The 22,267-nt window shown below is 43.1% G+C and overlaps 1 protein-coding gene across 3 annotated transcripts in view; it reads left to right on the forward strand.

The window, feature by feature from the left end:
* The window catches only part of LOC139564866 (vitamin D3 receptor B), a 69,910-nt gene that overhangs the window by 17,585 nt on the left and 30,058 nt on the right, over nucleotides 1-22,267 (forward strand). For all 3 annotated transcript variants that reach the window (XM_071384714.1, XM_071384706.1, XM_071384722.1), the window contains exons 3-4: nucleotides 17,911-18,058; nucleotides 22,086-22,216. In XM_071384714.1, coding sequence (XP_071240815.1) covers nucleotides 17,911-18,058; nucleotides 22,086-22,216 — 279 coding nt within the window. The remainder of the gene's footprint in view (nucleotides 1-17,910; nucleotides 18,059-22,085; nucleotides 22,217-22,267) is intronic.

Genomic DNA, 22,267 nt, shown 5'->3' on the forward strand with positions numbered 1-22,267 from the left:
CCTGACACCACACTCAGAGGCCTCTCACCTCCTCCCTGTAAGCTGTCTCGTCGTTCTTGGTAATCAAGACTACCACTGTAGTGTCGTCTGCAAACTTGATGATTGAGTTGGAGGCGTGCTTGGCCACGTAGTCATGGATGAACAGGGAGTACAGGAGAGGGCTGAGAACGTACCCTTGTGGGGCCCCAGTTGTGAGGATCAGCTGGGTGTAGATGTTGTTTCCTACCTTCACCACTTGGGGGCGGCCCGTCAAAGTTCAGGACCCAGTTGCACAGGACGGGGTCGAGACCCAGGGTCTCAAGCTTAATGACGAGTTTGGAGGGTACTATGGTGTTGAATGCTGAGCTGTAGTCAATGAACAGCATTCTTACATAGGTATTCCTCTTGTCCAGATGGGATAGGGCAGTGTGCAGTGTGATGGCGATTGCATCGTCTGTGGACCTATTAGGGCGGTAAACAAATATATTCTTGACTAGTCTCTCAAAGCACTCAAAGCACTTCATGATGACAGAAGTGAGAGCTACGGGGCGATAGTCATTTAGTTCAGTTACCTTAGCTTTCTTTGGAACAGGAACAATGGTGGCCATCTTGAAGCATGTGGGCACAGCAGACTGGGATAGGGATTGATTGAATATGTCCGGAAACACACTTGCCAGCTGGTCTGCGCATGCTCTGAGGACGCGGCTAGGGATGCCGTCTGGGCTGCGAGGGTTAACACATTTAAATGTTTTACTCATGTTGGCCACGAAGAAGGAGAGCCCACAGTCTTTGGTAGCGGGCCGCATCGGTGGCACTGTATTGTCCTCAAAGCACGCAAAGAAGTTGTTTAATTTGTCTGGGAGCAAGACGTCGATGTCCGCAACGGGGCTGGTTTTCTTTTTGTAATACGTGATTGTCTGTAGACGCTGCCACACACGTCTCGGGTTTGAGCCGTTGAATTGCAACTCTACTTTGCCTCTATACTGACGCTTTGCTTGTTTGATTGCGTTGTGGAGGGAATAGCTACACTGTTTGTATTTGGTCATGTTTCCAGTCGCCTTGCCATGATTAAATGCGGTGGTTCGTGCATTCAGTTTTGCGCGAATGCTGCCATCAATCCATGGTTTCTGGTTAGGGAAGGTTTTAATAGTCACAGTGGGTACAACATCTCCAATGCACTTCCTAATAAACTCACTCACCAAGTCAGCGTATACGTCAATGTTATTGTCTGAAGCTACCCGGAATATATCCCAGTTCACGTGATCGAAGCAATCTTGAAGCGTGTAATCCGATTGGTCAGACCAGCGTTGGATAGACCTAAGCACGGGCGCTTCCTGTTTTTAGTTTCTGCCTATAGGAGTGGAGCAACAAGATGGAGTCATGGTCAGATTTGCCGAAGGGAGGGCGGAGGAGGGTCTTGTATGCATCGCGGAAGTTAGAGTAGCAATGGTCCAATGTTTCACTCGAGTGGGTACAACAATCAACGTGCTGGTAGAATTTAGGTAGCCTTGTTCTCAAATTAGCTTTGTTAAAATCCCCAGCTACACTAAATGCAGCCTCAGGATATATGGTTTCCAGTTTACATAGAATCCAGTGAAGTTCTTTCAGGGCCTTCAAGGTGTCTGATTGGCGGGGGGGGGGGGGGGGGGGGGGATATACACGGCTGTGACTATAATCAAAGAGTATTCTCTTGGGAGATAATGCGGTCAGCATTTGATTGTAAGGAATTGTCGGTCAGGTGAACAAAAGGACTTGAGTTCCTGAAGGTTGTTATGATTACACCATGAGTCTTTAATCATGAGGCATACACCCCAGCCCTTTTTCTTACCAGCGAGATGTTTGTTTCTGTCGGCGCGACGCATGAAGAAACCCGGTGGCTGTACCAACTCGGACAACATATCCCGAGTGAGCCATGTTTCCGTGAAACAGAGAATGTTACAATCTCTGGTGTCTCTCTGGATTGCAACCCATTCCCTAATTTCGTCCACCTTGTTGTCTAGAGACTGGACATTGGCGAGAAATATGCTCGGAAGCGGTGGATGGTGTACTCGCCTTCTAAGTCTGACCACTCCTTCTGCCTCTCCTGCGGGGACGACGTTGTTTTGGGGTCGACCTCTGGGATTAGATCCAATGTCCAGGGTGGAGGTCCAAACAAAGGATCTGCTTCGGGAAAGTTGTTTTCCCGGTCGTAATGTTGGTAAATTTAATCTAAGTACTAATCTAAGCAGGGTTTCCATTAGCCGGCAATTGCTGGCTTTTGACCCCACCAAAAAAATGAAAAACTGATAAATACAATTGTAGCCGGCCAAATTTTCAGGAAGATGGAGGCCTTTTTCATTGAAGTAAAACAAAAGTAAGTTTATTTTTAAATGTAACTTTTATTTAACTAGGCAAGTCAGTTAAGAACAGTCTTGTTCAGGGGCAGAACGACAGATTTTTACCTTGTCAGCTCTGTGATTCGATCCAGCAACCTTTCGGTTACTGGCCCAACGCTCTAACCACTAGGCTACCTATCGCTCCAGGTAGCCTAATATTATTATTATTATTATTATTGTATATAATTGTTAATATTGTAGGCCTATTTACTCATCTTTACCAGTTCTTTAGATGTGTTTTCTTTCATTCTGTTGAAACACTTTTGTTGGGTAAATTAAGTTTGATCTATCTTTCTTATTGTGTGCTCTGTAATTAGTTTAAGATGTTGTAACAACAACAACAAAAATCATTAGCCTATTGCTGTTATTTGTTGGGTACGGTAGGCACTAGCCTTTCTTGGTAATTGCTGCAATATAATAGTTTTTTTTGTGAAGTGTTTTGTTTAATTAAGTTCCAACTGTAGTGATGTGTTTGCCGCAAATAGTCTGTTTTTTATTTTCACTATAATCAATGGCTTGACTTATTTTTATATTACCCTAATAAAGTTTAGAAACTTTTGTTAAGGTTTGGTGTGGCAATTATTAAGCTTTAGCTACTGCAGGGCTATGATATGAAGGCAGTGCGCACTGGCTCTCCAACTGACTCCGACAGTTGAACTCGAGGTGAGGAAGAATGTTTTAGGCCTAGCAGACTTACTCCTATAATGTAACAAAATATTGCTTACCTTTATAAAAAAATATATATTCTGAATTAAAATTCACGAATTCACGAATCACGAATCAACTTCTGTATGCCTATATCTGTGTAGCAGACGCAGTAGCCTATCTGACAAGGATAAAGAAATGCATGGCGGTGTCCTAGCATGCTTGGCATATCTCTCTCTCTCTCTCTCTGGGGCCAAGCCTAAGCTTCTCTTCCTTTTTATATTGATTTTTTAAATGTTAATATCATACAGTGGAAGCCTATAGGCCTATGCATGCAATTCCCCTGATTTAGGACATTTAGTGCTCAAATCTCCGACAGCTGAATCGTGATGTGGAAAATTATTGTTATAGGAAAGTAAAAAACAATAGGCTAGAAAGTTTTGCATATGTTACACATCGAAACACAAGGAATGTTGTTTTGGGAATTTGTTATAAGCTGTTTTTAAAGGTTCATTGCAGCTGTTTTTATGTTTTTTTTTTATGTAATGGAGCTAAGCACAGGCAAAATCCTAGAGCAAAACCAGTGTCCTCCAGACACTGGGTGATGAATTCACCTTTCAGCAGGACAATAATCTAAAACACATGCCCAATCTACACTGAAGTTGCTTATCAAGAAGACAGTGAATACTCCTGAGTGGCCGAGTTACAGTTTTGACTTAAATCTTCTTGAAAATCTATGGCAAGAACTGAATATGGTTGTCTAGTGATGATCAACAATCAATTTGACAGAGCTTGAATAGTTTTGAAAATAATAATGGGCAAATGTTGTACATTCCAGGTGTGGAAAGCACTTAGACTTACCCAGAAAGACTCACAGCTGTAATCACTGCCAAAGGTGCTTCTTCAAAGTATTGACTCAGGGGTGTGAATATTTATGTAAATGAGATATTTTTGTATTTCATTTTCACTAAATTGGCAAAAAATGTCTCAAAACGTGTTTTCACTTTGTCATTATGGGCTATTGTGTGTAAATGGGTGAGAAAAAAATCTATTTCATCAATTTTGAAAATGTGGAATATGTCAAGAGGTGTGATTACTTTCTGAAGGCACTGTATAACACAAACATATAATATAAATATATTTATCATCTTGCAAAACCACACAAATCCTTAGTGTTAGGCAAACAATATATTGAGAGATATATTGTAATTGTTATCTGATCTGATTGACGGTGTGTTTGTGTGTGTGTTTGTGTGTGTGTGTGTGCGCGCGCTCGCGCATGTGTCAAATAAACCTGGTAAGACGGAAAATCACACCCGTTCTACAAAATGTATTTCCATCCGAACGTTTTGTTACGTTTTGCACCCTTCTGAACAGGCCCTATTTTTAATCTCAGATGGGTATGGCTCATTTCGTAGCTGTCATCATCACCCACTTGAAATGGCACGTCGTACTCGATTTTGCGGCCTAGCGTGTAATTATAGCGCGCCTCGCCGCGTGCTCATCTTAACCACCACTTCATATCTCTCTCATGAGCTATTTCACTAGACCAGGGTGTTCACCAAGTTTGAATTCACCAAGTTTGAATTCAGATTACCCTACCCTCAACCTTAACCTTACAGTGATACAAAAACTGACCGTACTGTGCAGGCCAGGATATTTTCATTTCATATGGCCCTTTCCAGCATGGTTCCAGCAACTATGGTGGAGGAGTAACCAGGCCAGCTCAGTACAGCTCTGTTTGGCTTCGTTTGGCCCTATAGTGTGAAACAGGCACTTGTTCCTCCAACCAATGAGATCCCGGCACCTGAGACCCTATAGTGACACTGTACAGTGAGGGACCTTTGACCCCCTGACCCATGGCGTGAGGGGGCGTGTCAGACACTGCTCCAGTCAGTTTGTAACATGTCACCCCGTCCACTTTCGTGGCCCCCGTCTGCCATAGATCGGTCCACTCCTTCCTGTACAGTCAATGTATACAATGGCCCGATTGGCCAGGATGTGGAAAAAAGGGGCCTCCATCTGCCTCGCTCTCTGTCAACACACATCACACACATTAGACACACACCGCAAGACAAGTCCCACACATCACACCACACACACCACTAGCTATTAGGCCATTCCGCATTCCGGAATACAAACGCAGGCCGCATCCCTTTCATTTTATCGCTGATAGATCTAAAGAAGATAAATAGTTGACGAGACATGTGTTGTGTTTTATTTTTAGCAATTTTACCCGGCACTCTGTGTGTAGCTAGCTATATTTTTAGCCGCCGTTTGAATAACACAAAAACAGTCTGTTTGTCCTCTTCACTACTCTGTTCCCTCATGCTGTTGGCCCACTGGTCCTTTTCCTGGGCTGCCTCCAACTCCTGCTCCGTATCCGCATCAGGCACACTGGGGCTTTGTGACACACAATGTCACTGAGACAAGGAGGTCACCACCGCCACCGCTCCCTCATTCTCTCGCTGTCCATTTCTCTCTCTGATTTAGATTTTCTCGCCTTCCATCTCTATCTATTTTAATCCATCTCTGTCGCTTTCGCTCTGTTTGCTGATTTCTGACACACTATTCTTTCTCGGTTTGTCGTGGTTTCTGATGAGCTTTCTTCCCTTCTCTTATTCGGACCTCTCTCTAGCTCCCTCTCTTACTCTGTTTCATACTCTCCATAGTTTTCTCTCTTTCTCTCTCTCTCTCTCTCTCTCTCTGTCTGTCTGTCTGTCCCTCCCTCCCTCCCTCCCTCCCTCCCTCCCTCCCTCCCTCCCTCTCTCTCTCTCTCTCTCTCTCTCCCTCCCTCCTACTCTAGCTCTGCAGCCCGTGGGCTGCCACTTCCTCTCCCTGGCTGTCAACAGCGAGAGGCCATTTAGAGGGCAGCAGCGGAGGGTTCAGGCCAATAGTCCCTGTAGAGAAACAACAGTGCCTGTCAGCATCCCAAATGGCACCATATTCCCTATATAGTGCCCTAATTCTAACCAGAGCCCTGGTCAAAGTAGAGCACTATATAGGAAATAGGGTGCCGTTTGGGACGTACACCCTAAAGTCGTGACTCATATCTCATTGAAGCAATAGTATAGTTGTCAGGAGGAGCACAATTGCCCTGTGTCTCATTCACAATTAATTTGGTAATTAGATGAAGGGATTCTAGAGGAAATAGGTATTAATGAACATTTGAATCAATGCCGTTCATGTGTGGCAGGAATTCCTAGCATCAAGCTCAAGGGGGCGCAGGAGATGCCTACCCAAGATGTGGAGCGTCCAAGACTCCAAGATAACAACAAAGTCTGGTTCCCAAATGGCACCCTATTCCCTATATAGTGCGCTACCTTTGAACAGAACCAAGAGTAGTGCACTATAAAGGCAAAAGTAGTGCACTATAAAGGGAATAGGATGACATTTGGGGCTCATCCGTGTTGTTATCTTGGAATCTTGGACGCTCCACATTTTGGGTAGCCAGTTGTTTACTGTAACAGCTAGGCTGTGAAATGATTGACGTTAGCCACGTTGACAGCTCAACTTTGAGCACACCGCACGGAGGGAAACGTATTCATGAGAGTGAATATTCACGTGAAAAATAGTGATTGATTCCAAGATGTTGTCTCTTTTGGTCGCTTAAGAGAAACCGTCACAGCTGTTTTTCAAATAGGATTCTTCTAGTGTGTTCAGAAGCCCAACCAACCACATATTGCAAATCTATGAGGTACGAATGTACCTTGAAATATTGTTTCCATTGTTTAGTGCAGGGATCACCAACTAGATTCAGCCGTGGGCTGATTATTTTCTTGAGCGGATGGTCAGGGGTCCGAAACGAATATAATAATTTCAAACCTTGCTTACATCTGTATACGATCACATATATCTCTATTATGCGTGGGAATACTTTGGAACAGATTTTCCAACATTCAAATCAGTTGGAGCTGATTTGCTGGTGTTTTTACAGTCTTTTATGTCCAACAATAATTTTTTTTAAAGTAAGAAAAAATATATACATATGAGTATACAAAACATTAAGAACACCTGCTCTTTCCATGACAGACTGACCAGGTGAATCCAGGTGAAAGTTATGATCCGTTATTGATGTCACTTGTCAAATTCACTTCAATGAGTGTAGATGAAGGGGAGGAGACCGGTTAAAGAAGGACTTTTAAGCCTCGAGACAATTGAAACCTGGATTGTGTATGTGTCATTAAGAGGGTGAATGGGCAAGACCTTTGAACAGGGTTATGGTATGGTAGTAGTTGCCAGTTGCACCTGTTTGTGTCAAGAACTGCAACGCTGATTGGTTTTTACGGTCAACAGTTTCCCGTGTTTAGTGGTGTAAATTACTTAAGTAAAAATACTTTAAAGTACTAAAGGGGTATCTGTACTTTACTATTTATATTTTTGACTACTTTTACTTTTACTTCACTACATTCCTAAAGAAGGTAATGTACTTTTTACTCCATATATTTTCCCTAGACACCCTAAAGTACTCGTTACATTTTGAATGCTAAGCATGACAGGAAAATGGTCCAATTCACACAATAATCAAGACAACATCCCTGGTTGTCATCCATACTGCCTCTGATCGGGCAGACTCACTAAGCACACATTCATTCTTTGTAAAGTATGTGTTGGAGTGTGCCCCTAGCTATCAGTAAAAAACAACAAGAAACTGGTGCTATCTGGTTTGCTTAATGTAAGGAATTTGAAATGATTTATACTTTTACTTTTGATAATTAAGTATATTTAAAACCATATACTTTTAGATTTTTAATAAAGTCGTATTTTACTGGGTGACTTTCATTTTTACTTGAGTCATTTTCTATTAAGTATCTGTACTTTTACTCAAGAATGACAATTGGGTACTTTTTCCAACACTGCCTGTGTGTATAAAGAATGGTCAATATTAGGAAGGTGTTCCTGGTTTTGTTGGTGGGCCCTGGCCCAACTCTTGTATGGTAATCAAATCTCACAGAGTGTGTCTTTAGCACTGTTATCACACCGGATTAGAGTCAGTTCTAGTCTTGAACCGACTCAGTGGTCACGTACTGTAGAGATACCCGAGCTTACCACGAGCAGCTCGCCAATCAAGTAGAAAATGTGTAACGCAAAGTGAACGTGACACACTTTATATAGATGACAGTAAGGCCGCGTTATCCCTTGTAGCTCCTTGGCCTAGATTCAAGCCAAGATCCCAGAGAGTCGCTTTAAGTGTGTCACTTTCTATGCATCTCTGCAATGTAACATTCAAGAACACAATTACGCAACGCTTCGCTAACTAAACCCAAGGAATGCTCTCCTCTCCGTCTTTGCACCACCACGATAAACATGTATTTTCATTGCTATCCCTGACAGTGGATACAGTGACCTGGATACAGTGACCTATCCCTGACCTGGATTGGCTCCGGTTATGGCAGACATCAATGGTCAATTAGCTATAGGTGTCCTACCATTACATGTGATAACGCAGTAGAAGCTAGTAACTACCCTGACCTATCGTTCTCCCATTGTTTTATGGCTTGGCGTAGATTGACTGCTTCTTATCACATGTGGAAGAGGGACTTTCCACCAGGCAGCACTAAGTAGCCAGGGGACTCTATCCCATGATAAAACGGTGCATTGCAGTATGTATGCAAACAGTAGCGCATATCAACATCCTGACCATGATTCCAATGGGGGATTGAAACGTCCATGTCTGATTGCGTCTGAGTCGGGACCGGGAGCATATCAGCGTTACAGACATACACTTCCATCCCGTTAACGGTTCAACATCGGATCCGGTGGGATTTTCTCTTTCGTCGGCATAAACATACCCGTTTTTCTTTCTCCCGTTGTCAAAGTGACATCCCATAAGGCTTCGTAATGTAAACGGAGCGGGCAGTCTCCTCTTACATTTAACCTACGTTACATGTCATACTGTACTACCACGACCTGTTTGTGAAATAGCAGTAGTCGCGTGAACAAAAGCCACTGCATAAACATATATTGGCAACTTGATTGATACTGCTCCCACATCTGACCAAGACCATACATTGTCGGAATATTAATTCATCAATACTGAGATGGAGGCACAGGTTTTTCTTATTATTATTTACCGTTTCCCCTCTTCCGTGTTGGGCACTAGTGGCAGCAGGTCCGCTGTAATAGACTCATTCATTATTTAGAGCTCCACTGTATGCTGTTGTGAGTTTAGTCTAATGGGCTGTCAGGGCCGAGTTGAAACACAATGGATCGACTTTCTCTGATAGAGTGGAACGATATCGAAGAAGTAATTAATAATGTTTTCATGATAAGTGTCTGTTCACTGATTTGTCAAAGTTGGGGTGAGTCAGAAAGTTGGACCTCGGCCTTGAATGTGCTGATAAGTATGTTGCATGTAAGTATGTGGTTGTTGCCTATGTGTTGTTTATTGTGTGGTTGTGCAGCAGTAGTGCCAAATTGCCAATGTAGTATAGGCCTACACATCTATCTCTTACATTTGCCTATAGCGCTTGTATGAACCGGTTGAACGAGAGTGGCTAACCTAAACTCAGCAAAAAAAAGAAACGCCCCTTTTTCAGGACCTTGTCTTTCAAAGATAATTCGTAAAAATCGAAATAACTTCACAGATCTTCATTGTAAAGGGTTTAAACACTGTTTCCCATGCTTATTCAATGAACCATAAACAATTAATGAACATGCACCTGTGGAACGGTCGTTAAGACACTAACAGCTTACAGACGGTAGGCAATTCAGGTTACAGTTATGAAAACTTAGGACACTAAAGAGGCCTTTCTGCTGACTCTGAAAAACACAAAGAAAGATGCCCAGGGTCCCTGCTCATCTGCGTGAACGTACCTTAGGCATACTGCAAGGAGGCATGAGGACTGCGGATGTGGCCAGGGCAATAAATTGCAATGTCCGTACTGTGACGGACAGCTGATTGTCCTCACAGTGGCAGGCCACGTGTAACAACACATGCACAGGATCGGTACATCCGAACATCACACCTGCTGGACAGGTACTGGATGGTTACAACAACTGCCCGAGTTACACCAGGAACGGACAATCCCTCCATCAGTGCTCAGACTGTCCGCAATAGGCTGAGAGAGGCTGGACTGAGGGCTTGTAGGCCTGTTGTAAGGCAGGTCCTCACCAGACATCACCGGCAACAATGTCGACTATGGGCACAAACACACCGTCGCTGGACCAGACAGGACTGGCGAAAAAGTGCTCTTCATTGACGAGTCACGGTTTTGTCTCACCAGGGGTGATGGTCGGATTCGCGTTTATCATTGAAGGAATGAGCGTTACACTGAGGCCTGTACTCTGGAGCAGGATTGATTTGGAGGTGGATGGTCCATCATGGTCTGGGGCGGTGTGTCACAGCATCATCGGACTGAGCTTGTTGTCATTGCAGACAATCTCAACGCTGTGCGTAACAGGGAAGACATCCTCCTCCCTCATGGTGTAACCTTCCTGCAGGCTCATCCTGACATGACCCTCCAGCATGACAATGCCACCAGCCATACTGCTCGTTCTGTGCATGATTTCCTGCAAGACAGGAATGTCAGTGTTCTGCCATGGCCAGCGAAGAGCCTGGATCTCAATCCCATTGAGCACATCTGGTACCTGTTGGATTGGAGGGTAAGGGCTAGGGCCATTCCCCCCAGAAATGTCCGGGAACTTGCAGGTGCCTTGGTGGAAGAGTGGGGTAACATCTCACAGCAAGAACTGGCAAGTCTGGTGCAGTCCATGAGGAGTTGATACACCACAGTACTTAATGCAGCTGGTGGCCACACCAGATACTGACTGTTACTTTTGATTTTGACTTCCCCTTTGTTCCATTTCTGTTAGTCACATGTCTGTGGAACTTGTTCAGTTTATGTCTCAGTTGGTGATTCTTGTTATGTTCATACAAATATTTGCACATGTTAAAGTTTGCTGAAAATAAGTGAGAGGACGTTTATTTTTTTTGCTGCGTTTATATGTTAGATTGTGGATGTGCAAGTCTACAGGATATTTTCAAATGCCTAACTTCACAGAAACTCAGCAAGACTCCGGAAGACCTCCCTTCTTGCACTGTATGTGAGACACTGAAGTGTTTATTGTCCTTAAAAGAAGCAATTTTCCCATGAAATCAGTGTTATTAAGAAACTAATGACCTGGAAAGCTGAGACCTGGGGGAGAAAGAGGAAACTTGGTCAACTTTGTCTGTACATAACTGTATTTTCATTCTATCTTCCTGTTTGCATTGGGAATGTCCTGTTTTGGGGGTTAACCATATGTTAAACAAAGCCTACAAATAATAGACTACAAATAATGAATCGGTCATATCATTTTTGTAACCAGATAATAATAGGCCTATACACTAGCCTATACTTTACTATATTACTGTCTACTTTCCTATGATATGCTTTGATTTAGTCTACTATTGTACTTAATATATTTTGTGTGGACAGCTAGGAATTTGAGCCAGTTTGTTGTTTCGTAACATCCATGGAAATTATCATATTGTAGGCTGAATACTGTCCTTATCTATTTTTAGCCACCAATAAGCCATATCATAAATGATCATATTGTAGGCTAAATACTGTCTTTATCTATATTTATAAATGATCATATTGTAGGCTAAATACTGTCTTTATCTATATATATAAATGATCGTATTGTAGGCTAAATACTGTCTTTATCTATATATATAAATGATCATATTGTAGGCTAAATACTGTCCTTATCATAAATTATCATAGTGTAGGCTAAATACTGTCCTTATCCATATCATAAATGATTGTATTGTAGGCTAAATACTGTCCTTACCTACTGTATATTTAGCCACCAATAAGCCATATCATAAATTCTCATATTGTAGGCTAAATACTGTCTCTATCTATATTTATAAATGGTCATATTGTAGGCTAATACTGTTCTCAACCATGTCAAAAATGATCATATTGTAGGCTAATACTGTACTTATCCATATCATAAATTATCATATTGTAGGCTAAATACTGTCCTTATCTATATTTAACCACCAATAAGCCATATCATAAATTTGCAATATAGACCGAGGCCCTGCTCTTTAAACATATGAATGTTTAGTGCATGATTGATAGGCTTTGATTCCACTATTTGCCCGTTTCTCCCCTGCCCTAAAATGGCCTCCCAGTTGCCTGTTGTTGTTCTCTGTGACCGTTGACCCTTTGTGTGTACTTTACCTCAGCACTCATGAAAGGTGAGGGCTATTTGGGAGGGTGAGTGTGGGGAAAAAGTGAGCTCGGGTGGGGGTGGGGGCGAACAACTGAGGACGAGACACAAGATCTGTACCGTAAAACAATCTGGGTAGAAAACAAGACACTCTTGACTGTTCCATCACACAAGGCCCAGTCCCATCACCTCCGTAAAACAGTTTAGACTGTTTTATATTTTATAGTGTCACATATGGACACAGAGTGCTCTGGACAATCTTAGCCGAGGGAAGCCGACACGCCCACGTTTCATGACGCAATGAGCGGTGTTAAATTGTCGTGTGCAGCTGTCAAGTCCGTCACGGTGTTGATTCAAACTGTCGCCACTGTTTGGTGGTGTTGATGAGTCGAAGTCTCATCCTGTGTCATGGGCTGTGATATTGCCTGGATCTCCCAATCTGTGTTATACCGTTAAGTAGAGCTGTCGTTCTGCGTTACGGTGTTGAGGCAAGCCTCCAGCTGTTCAGCTGTTCTTCATCATAAAAACAATCTGCTCCATAGTTGAGCGGTTCGGTAAAGTGTTTACTCATCAACATTGGGTCTTTCCTTGCCATGGTTTTCATAGCAAAGGCTAGCTCAGGCCATCTGCTAACCATAGTCACACAAATATGTGTTTGTTTTTCCGAGGATGACATACACCGAGTGTACAAAACATTAGGAACAGCCTCGATTTCTTCGGGGCACGGACTACAAGGTGTCTAGCGCGTTCCACAGGCATGCTGGCCCGTGTTTACTCCAATGCGTCCCACAGTTTTGTCAAGTTAATACACAATGGAAACTGTTGAGTGTGGAAAAACCCAGCAGCGATGCAGTTCTGGACACCTGGCAGCTACTACCATACCCCGTTCAAAGGCACTTCAGGTGACGTCAATAAGGGATCACAGCGTTCGCCTGGATTCACCTGGTCAGTCTATGTCGTGGAATTGTTTTGTACACTCAATGTATACCAGCACTCCTACTCTGTCATGCTTGATACATATAGACCTATATGTATCAAGATGTGTTTTGGAGGGGTTTAGCACCCATGTTTTTAGACACCCAGGTTTGCAGCAAGTGATGATGGAGAGCTCTGTCAAAACGGCTTAAATTATTCAACTTGCCTCCTTACCCCATTGCTCGTGATTTGTGAGTTTGTTTATATTCATGTCGGTACAGTATTGAGATTCTGTCACCGTCCTTTTGTCTCCCTCCATCCCTCCTCCATCCATCCCTCCATCTCTGCCTCTGCTTTCCTTTCACTCGTTGGCAGTGGCAAGGAATGAGAAAAGGCTTTGTAAAGGATAGCGATTGTTTGTTTATGGGGATGCTACCCTTGCGGTGACATGTGTTTTTCCCCCCCTCACAGACACTCTTAAGTGAAATTGATACTCTGCGTACTATGTAATCAAATGTAACTCAGACCCGACATTTGGACTGGAACGAGGGTTTTTCCACTTTAATCCTTCGGGTAATATTCCAAGCCCCAGGACAAATGAAGACACTGGAGTTCACCTCTCCACTAAGTCGATTGAAGACTCCACCATGATGGCAGTATAGATACAGACCGTTATGCTGGCAAAATGTCGACACAGCCTACATAAAGTGGCCTCTTAGCTGTCTTTAGTCTTCATTTGGAGGACGAGGCAAAGGAGCAAGGTTTAACTTTTGAAAAACATACCATGTCCCTCCACACAAATCGTATTGTCCCGTGTCGCTCAGTTGGTAGAGGCATGGCTCTTGCAACGCCAGGTTGTGGGTTTGATTCCCACGGTGGACCAGTATGAAACATTTTGGGAACATGTATGCATTCATGTAAGTCTCTCTGGATAAGAGTAAATGAATGACTAAAATGACTAAAATGTATATGTCAAATGTTAAGCTGGAAATGCAATTTGTTCAAAGAATTTGAGTGGACGGCCATGGGTATTGAAGGTTGAGCCATCAGAAACACGTTTATCTGGTTTTCAGTCACCTCGGTCTAAGAAGGCAGTGGCAACTGCATTGGACTCATTCGAGAGCTGTCCTCAACGGTGACTTGACTGTGGGATATTGGCCACTGGTGGCCTGTGACACTGTTCTTGACTTAAACCCTTTTTATTCTTTGGGAAGCATAGGTCATTCACAAACTTCCTCCAGTGGGTTCGGTGTTGGGCGGTCTTTCTTTCTAGGATGATCCTGCCACTTTAAATTCTGTCTTTATTTTTTTACTTTTTATTTTACCTTTATTTAACTAGGCAACTCAGTTAAGAACAAATTCTTATTTTCAATGATGGCCTAGGAACAGTGGGTTAACTGCCTGTTCAGGGGCAGAATGACAGATTTGTACCTTGTCAGCTTGGGGATTTGAACTTGCAACCTTTCGGTTACTAGTCCAACGCTCTAACCACTAGGCTACCCTGCCGCCCCGTCTTCACAGACCTTCGTCAGCTGTTTCTGGGTCTTCCTGGTTTCCCTATGGTTTCCAGGTTAGAGCTTGTCTGGTTATGTTGTTGAGTAGTTTTCTTAAGGTGTGCCCAATCCAGCCTCATTTCCTGCATTTTATTTGAGTGTCAATATGTTCTTGCTGTGTGATTTTCCCAGAGATTTTCATTCCTTATGATGTTTGGCCAATATACCTAATGTCATTCTTGGTGAGTTTGGACAATTACGAGCAAATGTGAACGAGAGACATTGTGCAAATGAACAAGGTTTGACGCATGCAGTGCTGGCTCTCCAGCAGCATGTCTACAGGCTGTCTGTGTGGAGTCTGGAGTCGCTAGGGCAACGGGCCTGCCTGCTCTGCTTGGAGAAGAGGGGGGAGGAGCAGACGGGCTGAGAGCAGAGGAGAAAATAACTCATCGAAAGGGTTTTACCTTCTCAAACACGGCAGAAAGCTAACACAGTATGGTGCCCTGTTACCTTATTAATTCAGCCACTTACTTAGATAGCAAGTTAAACTAGGGGTCGTGTTAAACAAATAATTATGCATTTTTCACTCCGAAAAAAATATATAAAATGCATAATAAATATCTTGCTGCGTTTTGTTAACACCGATCTAAAATGCTTCTTATTGTAATTTCTGCTCGGCATCAGACACATTTTGTGCTTCAGCTGCACTTCTAGTTCTAAACTTGGATGAGAATTCAAGAACGGGCGTTCTATCAGCAGACAGCGCTCCAATGTGTAGCTACTTTTCTCTGGTACTTTTCTCAGTGTAGCCAGCCTATTTCTCTCAGGTAAAACGCAAGATTAACTTTTAGCAAAACGTTCGAAAATGTAGCTGGCTACATTCTTTCTATGATAGGCCTAAACATTAGGAATGTGATGGCCATGCATAGTTTTATCAAAAAAATACCTTTCTTTTTCATTGTAAGCTCATTTACTTGTGTGGCTGCCAGCCAAATAACATTGTACTTCAGTTGTCATCTGATGGAAATGGTAAGCTATTTTATGCCAAATGTGTTGCACTAATGTATTTTCTGTGAAGGAAAACTATAGTTGCACATCCCTGATCACTCTATTGAAGAAAAAGAAACACTGTTGACTTACAATATAAAACGCGACCTCTGTCAGTACACAGCTGGACTCACCTGCTCCCGCTTTCTCCCATTGTGCTAATTACAAGCAAACACACATGACTGGCTCAAAGGTGCTGGGAAACTAAGTAAGCTTCATCATTTGACAGGTGAAATAAGAACGCAATCTGCGTTATCTCCTAAACGCATTGCACAAGTTGACTGCAGGTATTTACTTCAAAAACAGCTACAAATATTCAAATGTATTGAAAAATGTCGAAGAGATAGTTTTAACGGTGTTGAAGGTACTGAAAAAACATCCCGTGGCTATTTCCAAATACCTGTATATACCGTATACCACCCAAGCCTAAAAGCCAGTTTTGAGGTTTTGTTCTGTATATGTTGTAAGTCTTGTTCTTCTAGTTGGGTCCACGGTATGCCAAAGTTTTATCCTATCGACTGCCATCAGAAAGAGAAGGGGGGACAGCAGGCAGCCCTGTCGAACTCCTGTGTTTATAGGGAAGTTGTCCGTGAGGTGTCCATCGTGTATTCGTCTGCAGGATGACTGTAGATATAACTGTTGGGCGATGTTGATGAACTTCTTTGGTATGCCGTAGTGTGCCATGAGCTTCCACAAGGTTTCTCGGTCCAGACCGACGAATGCTTTTTGAAAGTCTATGAATGTGAGGAGCAGAGATGTGTTCCATTCCAGGGTCTGTTCAGCAATGATGCAAATGGTGTCAATGTGGTCGGTACATGATCTATCTGGTCGGAATCCTGCTTGTTGGTCTCGGGAGTTCTTTGTCCAGTGCTTTTGAAAGTCTTTCCAGGATGATCCTGCTCAAGACTTTTCCTGGCACAGATAAAAGCATTATGCCCCTGTAGTTATTGCGGTCTCTGAGGTTGCCCTTTTTGGGAAGCTTTACCAAGTGTAAAGTGTCCCAAATCTGTCCCAGAAGTTGGTGCAGCATTTCGGTTGCTTTCTCAGGGTCTGCTCTGATAGCTTTTGGAGGTATAGCTTTTGGAGGTTTTCCGTCAGGTCTTGGTGCTTTTCTGCTTTTACGTTTTTGGACGGATTTACAGGTAAACATGTCGTGTTTACAGGGCATGTTCATTGAACAGTGTTTAAAACCTTTGCAATGAAGATCTGTGAAGGTATTTGGATTTTTACGTATTATCTTTGAAAGATAGGGTCCTGAAAAAGGGACTTTTCTTTTTTTGCTGAGTTTAGGATCTACGTATCTGTTTATCCTTGGTGTGGTCTGGAGATACCTATGTGGCCTTGTGCACTCTTTTGTGAGGGAAGACAATCCCTCCAATGGCAAGGTTGTGGAATACACAGGAGTCACTGAATTGTTCTCTGTGGTTGAAGAGGGGTCAACTGTGCAACTTCCTTTCGGGTTTTGGTTGTGCAGCATTATTCTTGTCTGACTTGAGACACCTTCCTTTTCCAAATCTTGCTGTAGTTTCTTTGTGAATGTTTCTGTAAATGGTATTTTCCACTAAGTGGATGATTGATCCACCTAGCATTGCCAGAGCCCTGTTGGCCAGCGTGTTTCCAGACATGCCTTTAGGCCCGGGTGGTAGAGCCACCCACCATGCTTCGCCCTGTCTGGCAATCCCGTACTTTACCTGTTTCCGCCTCCCACGACTTGGACGACGGGTTGGGTTTTTGAGAGGCGACAGTGTTCTGCAATGACCATAAGATGTTGGGCAAGATGTTGTCACGTTTCGTTTAGTCAAACAATTTCCACATGCAAATATTTGCTTCCTTTTTCTCTGACGCACGCACGCACACACACACACACACACACACACACACACACACACACACACACACACACACACACACACACACACACACACACACACACACACACACACACACACACACACACACACGATACAAACACACACACGCAAACACTGATATTTATGTTTGTCTGAGATGTATCCTATTTCAGGATGGTTTGTCTATGCAGCCATACAATTCAACAGTATACATACATGACCCACAATACAGCCATAGGTCCGAAGGGGGTCAGAGGACCGATCACATACTGACCAATCCCACAGTGTGCATTGCAGGTCAACGGTCGTTGATGTGCCTTTTTTTCCCCTTTCTCCTACTATCGCTCTCTATTTCTCTATCTCCCTCTCTCCCACTCCATCTCACGCGTTCTCTCTCTTGCTCTCTGTCTCTCTTCCTCCTCACTCTCTCTATCTCTGTAGTAATGGAGACTACGGCTGTGAGTACCACCACTCTGGCCAATGATGAGTTTGACAGGAACGTGCCGCGGATCTGCGGTGTGTGCGGGGACAAGGCCTCCGGATTCCACTTCAATGCCATGACCTGCGAGGGCTGCAAGGGCTTCTTCAGGTATGGAGAGACGTATACACATGCACACACACACGCACACACTTCCTGGCAACAACAAGACCCTCCATTGTGAGCCTTGAGTTGCCCAGTGACGCGAGCCTACCAGACGAGCTAAATGCCTTTTATGCTCGCTTCGAAGCAAGCAACACTGAAGCATGCATGAGAGCACCAGCTGTTCCGGACAACTGTGTGATCACGCTCTCCGTAGCCGATGTGAGCAAGACCTTTAAACAGGTCAACATTCACAAGGCCGCAGGGCCAAACGGATTCCCAGGACGTGTACTGAGAGCATGCACGGACCAACTGGCAAGTGTCTTCATTGACATTTAAAAAACAAATCCTGACCAAGTGTGTAATACGTAACATGTTTCAAGCAGACCACCGTAGTCCCTGTGCCCAAAAAATCGAAGGTAACCTGCCTAAATGACTACCGCCCCGTAGCACTCACGTCGGTAGCCATGAAGTGCTTTGAAAGGCTGGTCATGGCTCACGTCAACATCTTCATCCCGAAAACCCTAGACCCACTCCAATTTGCATACCGCCCCAACAGATCCACAGATGACACAATCTCAATCGCCCTCCGCACTTTCCCACTTGGACAAAAGGAAAACATATGTAAGAATGCTGTTCATTGACTACAGCTTTGCATTCAGCACCATAATGCCCACAAAGCTCATCACTAAGCTAAGGACCCTGGGACTAAACACCTCCCTCTGCAACTGGATCCTGGACTTGACGGGACAAAAACCTCTCCATCAACGTGAGCAAGACTACAGGAAAAGGAGGGCCGAACACGCCCCCATTCACATCGACGGGACTGTAGTGGAGCGGGTCGAGAGTTTCAAGTTCCTTGGTGTCCACATCACCAACAAACTATCATGGTCCAAACACACAAGACAGTTGTGAATAGGGCACCCCCTCAGGAGAATGAAAAGATTTGGCATGGTTCCCCGGATCCTCAAAAAGTTCTACAGCTGTAACATCGAGAGCATCCTGACCGTTCGTATCACCGCCTGGTATGGCAACTGCTCGGCATCCGACCGCAAGGTTAGTGCGTATGGCCCAGTACATCACTGCGGCCAAGCTTCCCGCCATCCAGGACCTACAGTGCATTCGGAAAGTATTCAGACACCTTCCCTTTTTACAAATTTTGTTACAGCCTTATTCTAAAATGTATTCAATTACATGTTTTCCTCATCAATCTACACACAATACCTCATCAATCTACACAATTTTTTTTACAAATGTATTCAAAATAAAGACATATACCTTATTTACATAATTATTCAGGCCCTTTGCTATGAGACTCGAAATTGAGCTCAAGTGCATCCTGTTTCCATCGATCATCCTTGTTTCTACAACTTGATTGGAGTCCACCTGTGGTACATTCAATTGAATGGACATGATTTGGAAAGGCACACACCTGTCTATATAAGGTCCCACAGTTGACAGTGCATGTCAGAGCAAAAACCAAGCCAAGAGGTCGAAGGAATTGTCTGTTGAGCTCCGGGACAGGATTGTGTCGAGGCACAGATCTGCGGAAGGGTACCAAAAAATGTCTGAAGAATTGAAGGTCCCCAACAACACAGTGGCCGCCATCATTCTTAAATGGAAGAAGTTTGGAACCACCGACTCTTCCTAAAGCTGGCTGCCCAGCCAAACTGAGCAATCGGGAGAGAAGGGCCTTGGTCAGGGAGGTGACAACCGGCATTCAACCAATCAGCATTTATGGTAGAGTGGCCAGACGGAAGCCACTCCTCAGTAAAAGGCACATGACAGCCTGAATGGAGTTTGCCAAAAAGGCAACTAACTATCACAACCGGCCGTGATTGGGAGTCCCATAGTGCGGTGCACAATTGGCCCAGCGTTGTCCGGGTTAGGATTTGGCCGGCATTGTAAATAAGAATTAGTTCTTAACTGACTTGCCTAGATAAATAAAGGTTAAATAAATGTTCAAATAAAAAAAAAATCAACAAAGTATTAAGTAAAGGGTCTGAATACTTGTAGAAATGTCTAAAAAACGTTTTTTTCTTTGTCATTATGGAGTATTGTGTGTAGATTGATGAGGGAAAAGGGCAATTTAATAAATTTTACAATAAGGCTGTAACGTAATTTTTTTGGGGAAAAGTCAAGGGGTCTGAATACTTTCCGAATGCACTGTATATACTAGACGGTGTCAGAGGAAGGCCCCAAAAATTGTCAGACCCCAGTCACCCAAGTCATAGCCTGTTCTCTCTGCTACCGCACAGCAAGCGGTACCGGAGCACCAAATCTAGGTCCAAACAGCTTCTTAACAGCTTCTACCCTTAAGCCATAAGACTGCTGAACAATTAATCAAATAGCCACCCGGACTATTTACATTGTCCCCCTCCCCCATATTTATTATCTATATGCATAGTCACTACCCATACCTACATGTACAAATTACCTCGACTAACCTGTACCACGAAACATTGACTCGGTACCGGTACCCCCAGTGTATAGCTTCGTTACTGTTATTTTATTGTTGCTCCTTAATTATTTGTTATTTTCCTCTTTTCTTCTTTTTTTCATTTGTATTTATTTATTGTTTACTTCAGTTTATTTAGTAAATACTTTCTTAACTCTTATTTTTTTCTTAACTGCATTGTTGGTTTAGGGCTTCTAAGTAAGCATTTCACTGTAAGGTGAATGAATACCTGTTGTATTTGGCACATGTGACAAATAACCTTTGATTTGATATAGCCTCGTTATTGTTATTTTATTGTTTATTTTTATAATTTTTACAATTTTATTTAGTAAATATTTTCTTAACTCCATTTATTGAACTGCATTGTTGGTTAAGGGCTTGTAAGTAAGCATTTCACGGCGCGTGTGACAAATACCATTTGATTTGATTTGACTCAGCCTTATCACGTTGTTAAACACTCTCTCTCTCTCTCTCTCTTAGACAGACAGACAAGTGTGTGTGTGTGTGTGTGTGTGTGTGTGTGTGTGTGTGTGTGTGTGTGTGTGTGTGTGTGTGTGTGTGTGTGTGTGTGTGTGTGTGTGTGTGTGTGTGTCTGCGTCTGCGTGTGTGTGTGTCAAAAAACAAAACCAATATTTATTTACAGTAATTATGCATTAAAGAAAGAGAGAATGTGTTGTTGAAGGAGAAGAAATGAGGCTTAAGGGGTTTAAAGGGAGGTGCGACAGAAAGTCAGAAATGCAGATGTCGCATCATGAATGGACACACCTACTCATTCCAGGGTTTTTCTTTATTTGGACTATTTTCTACATTGTAGAATAATAGTGACGACATCAATACTATGAAATAACACATATGGAACAAGATTGTGCAAAGCTGTCATCAAGGCAAAGAGTGGCTACTTTGAATAATCTCAAATATAAAATATATTTTGATTTAACACTTTTTCCGTGTGTGTGTGTGGTGTCACGAATGTTTACATGTGCGTTTCTGTTAGTTATTATGCATGGCTTTTAAGCATCCCTCTCTCTCTTTTTGCCTCGACTGGAATGTGTTATTGGGTAGGATCCAGAATGAGAAGGTGAAGGCCATAAATATTTATGTAACTATTACACTATGATTACACATTTGGGTCCCACTTCGAACTGATGGTTAGTAGAGCTGGGAAGATAAACCGGAAATTACCGGCATCAACCAAACAGACCACTCATCGAGGACATTATGAGGATATTGTTAATTACAAGTAGCCAATACTAGAGAAATGTAAAGTTTGAAATGAAACAACTCTGCTAATATGGGCTTGTTATCAATTGATAATTATAACATTCAAAGTAGTACAAGTAGTTTTAAGGGTAATATAAAAAACTGTGATGCACATTAATGTTCTAAATGTATCTTTCTATTTATCGTTATGTTGATTTAGTCGGGTTATTGTAATATAGATTTTAAAGAAATCATTACTATGTGAAGTGTGGCAAAAGGGTCACGCCACATTCAGCACCAGATACAAGGACCTTATTTCTCATCACATTCCCTCTCTCGCTCTTCCTCCCTCTCCCTCTCCCCCCTCTTCGTCTACAGACGCAGTATGAAGCGCAAGGCCAGCTTCACCTGTCCCTTCAACGGCAGTTGCACCATAACCAAGGACAACCGCCGCCACTGCCAGGCCTGCCGGCTCAAGCGCTGCGTGGACATCGGCATGATGAAGGAGTGTGAGTGTCTTGTACCCAGATCCAGGATCAGTTTCCGCTTCAGTAAATCCT

The sequence above is a fragment of the Salvelinus alpinus genome, chromosome 2 (genome assembly GCF_045679555.1).
Source record: "Salvelinus alpinus chromosome 2, SLU_Salpinus.1, whole genome shotgun sequence".
In the NCBI taxonomy this organism is placed as follows: Eukaryota; Metazoa; Chordata; class Actinopteri; order Salmoniformes; family Salmonidae; genus Salvelinus; species Salvelinus alpinus.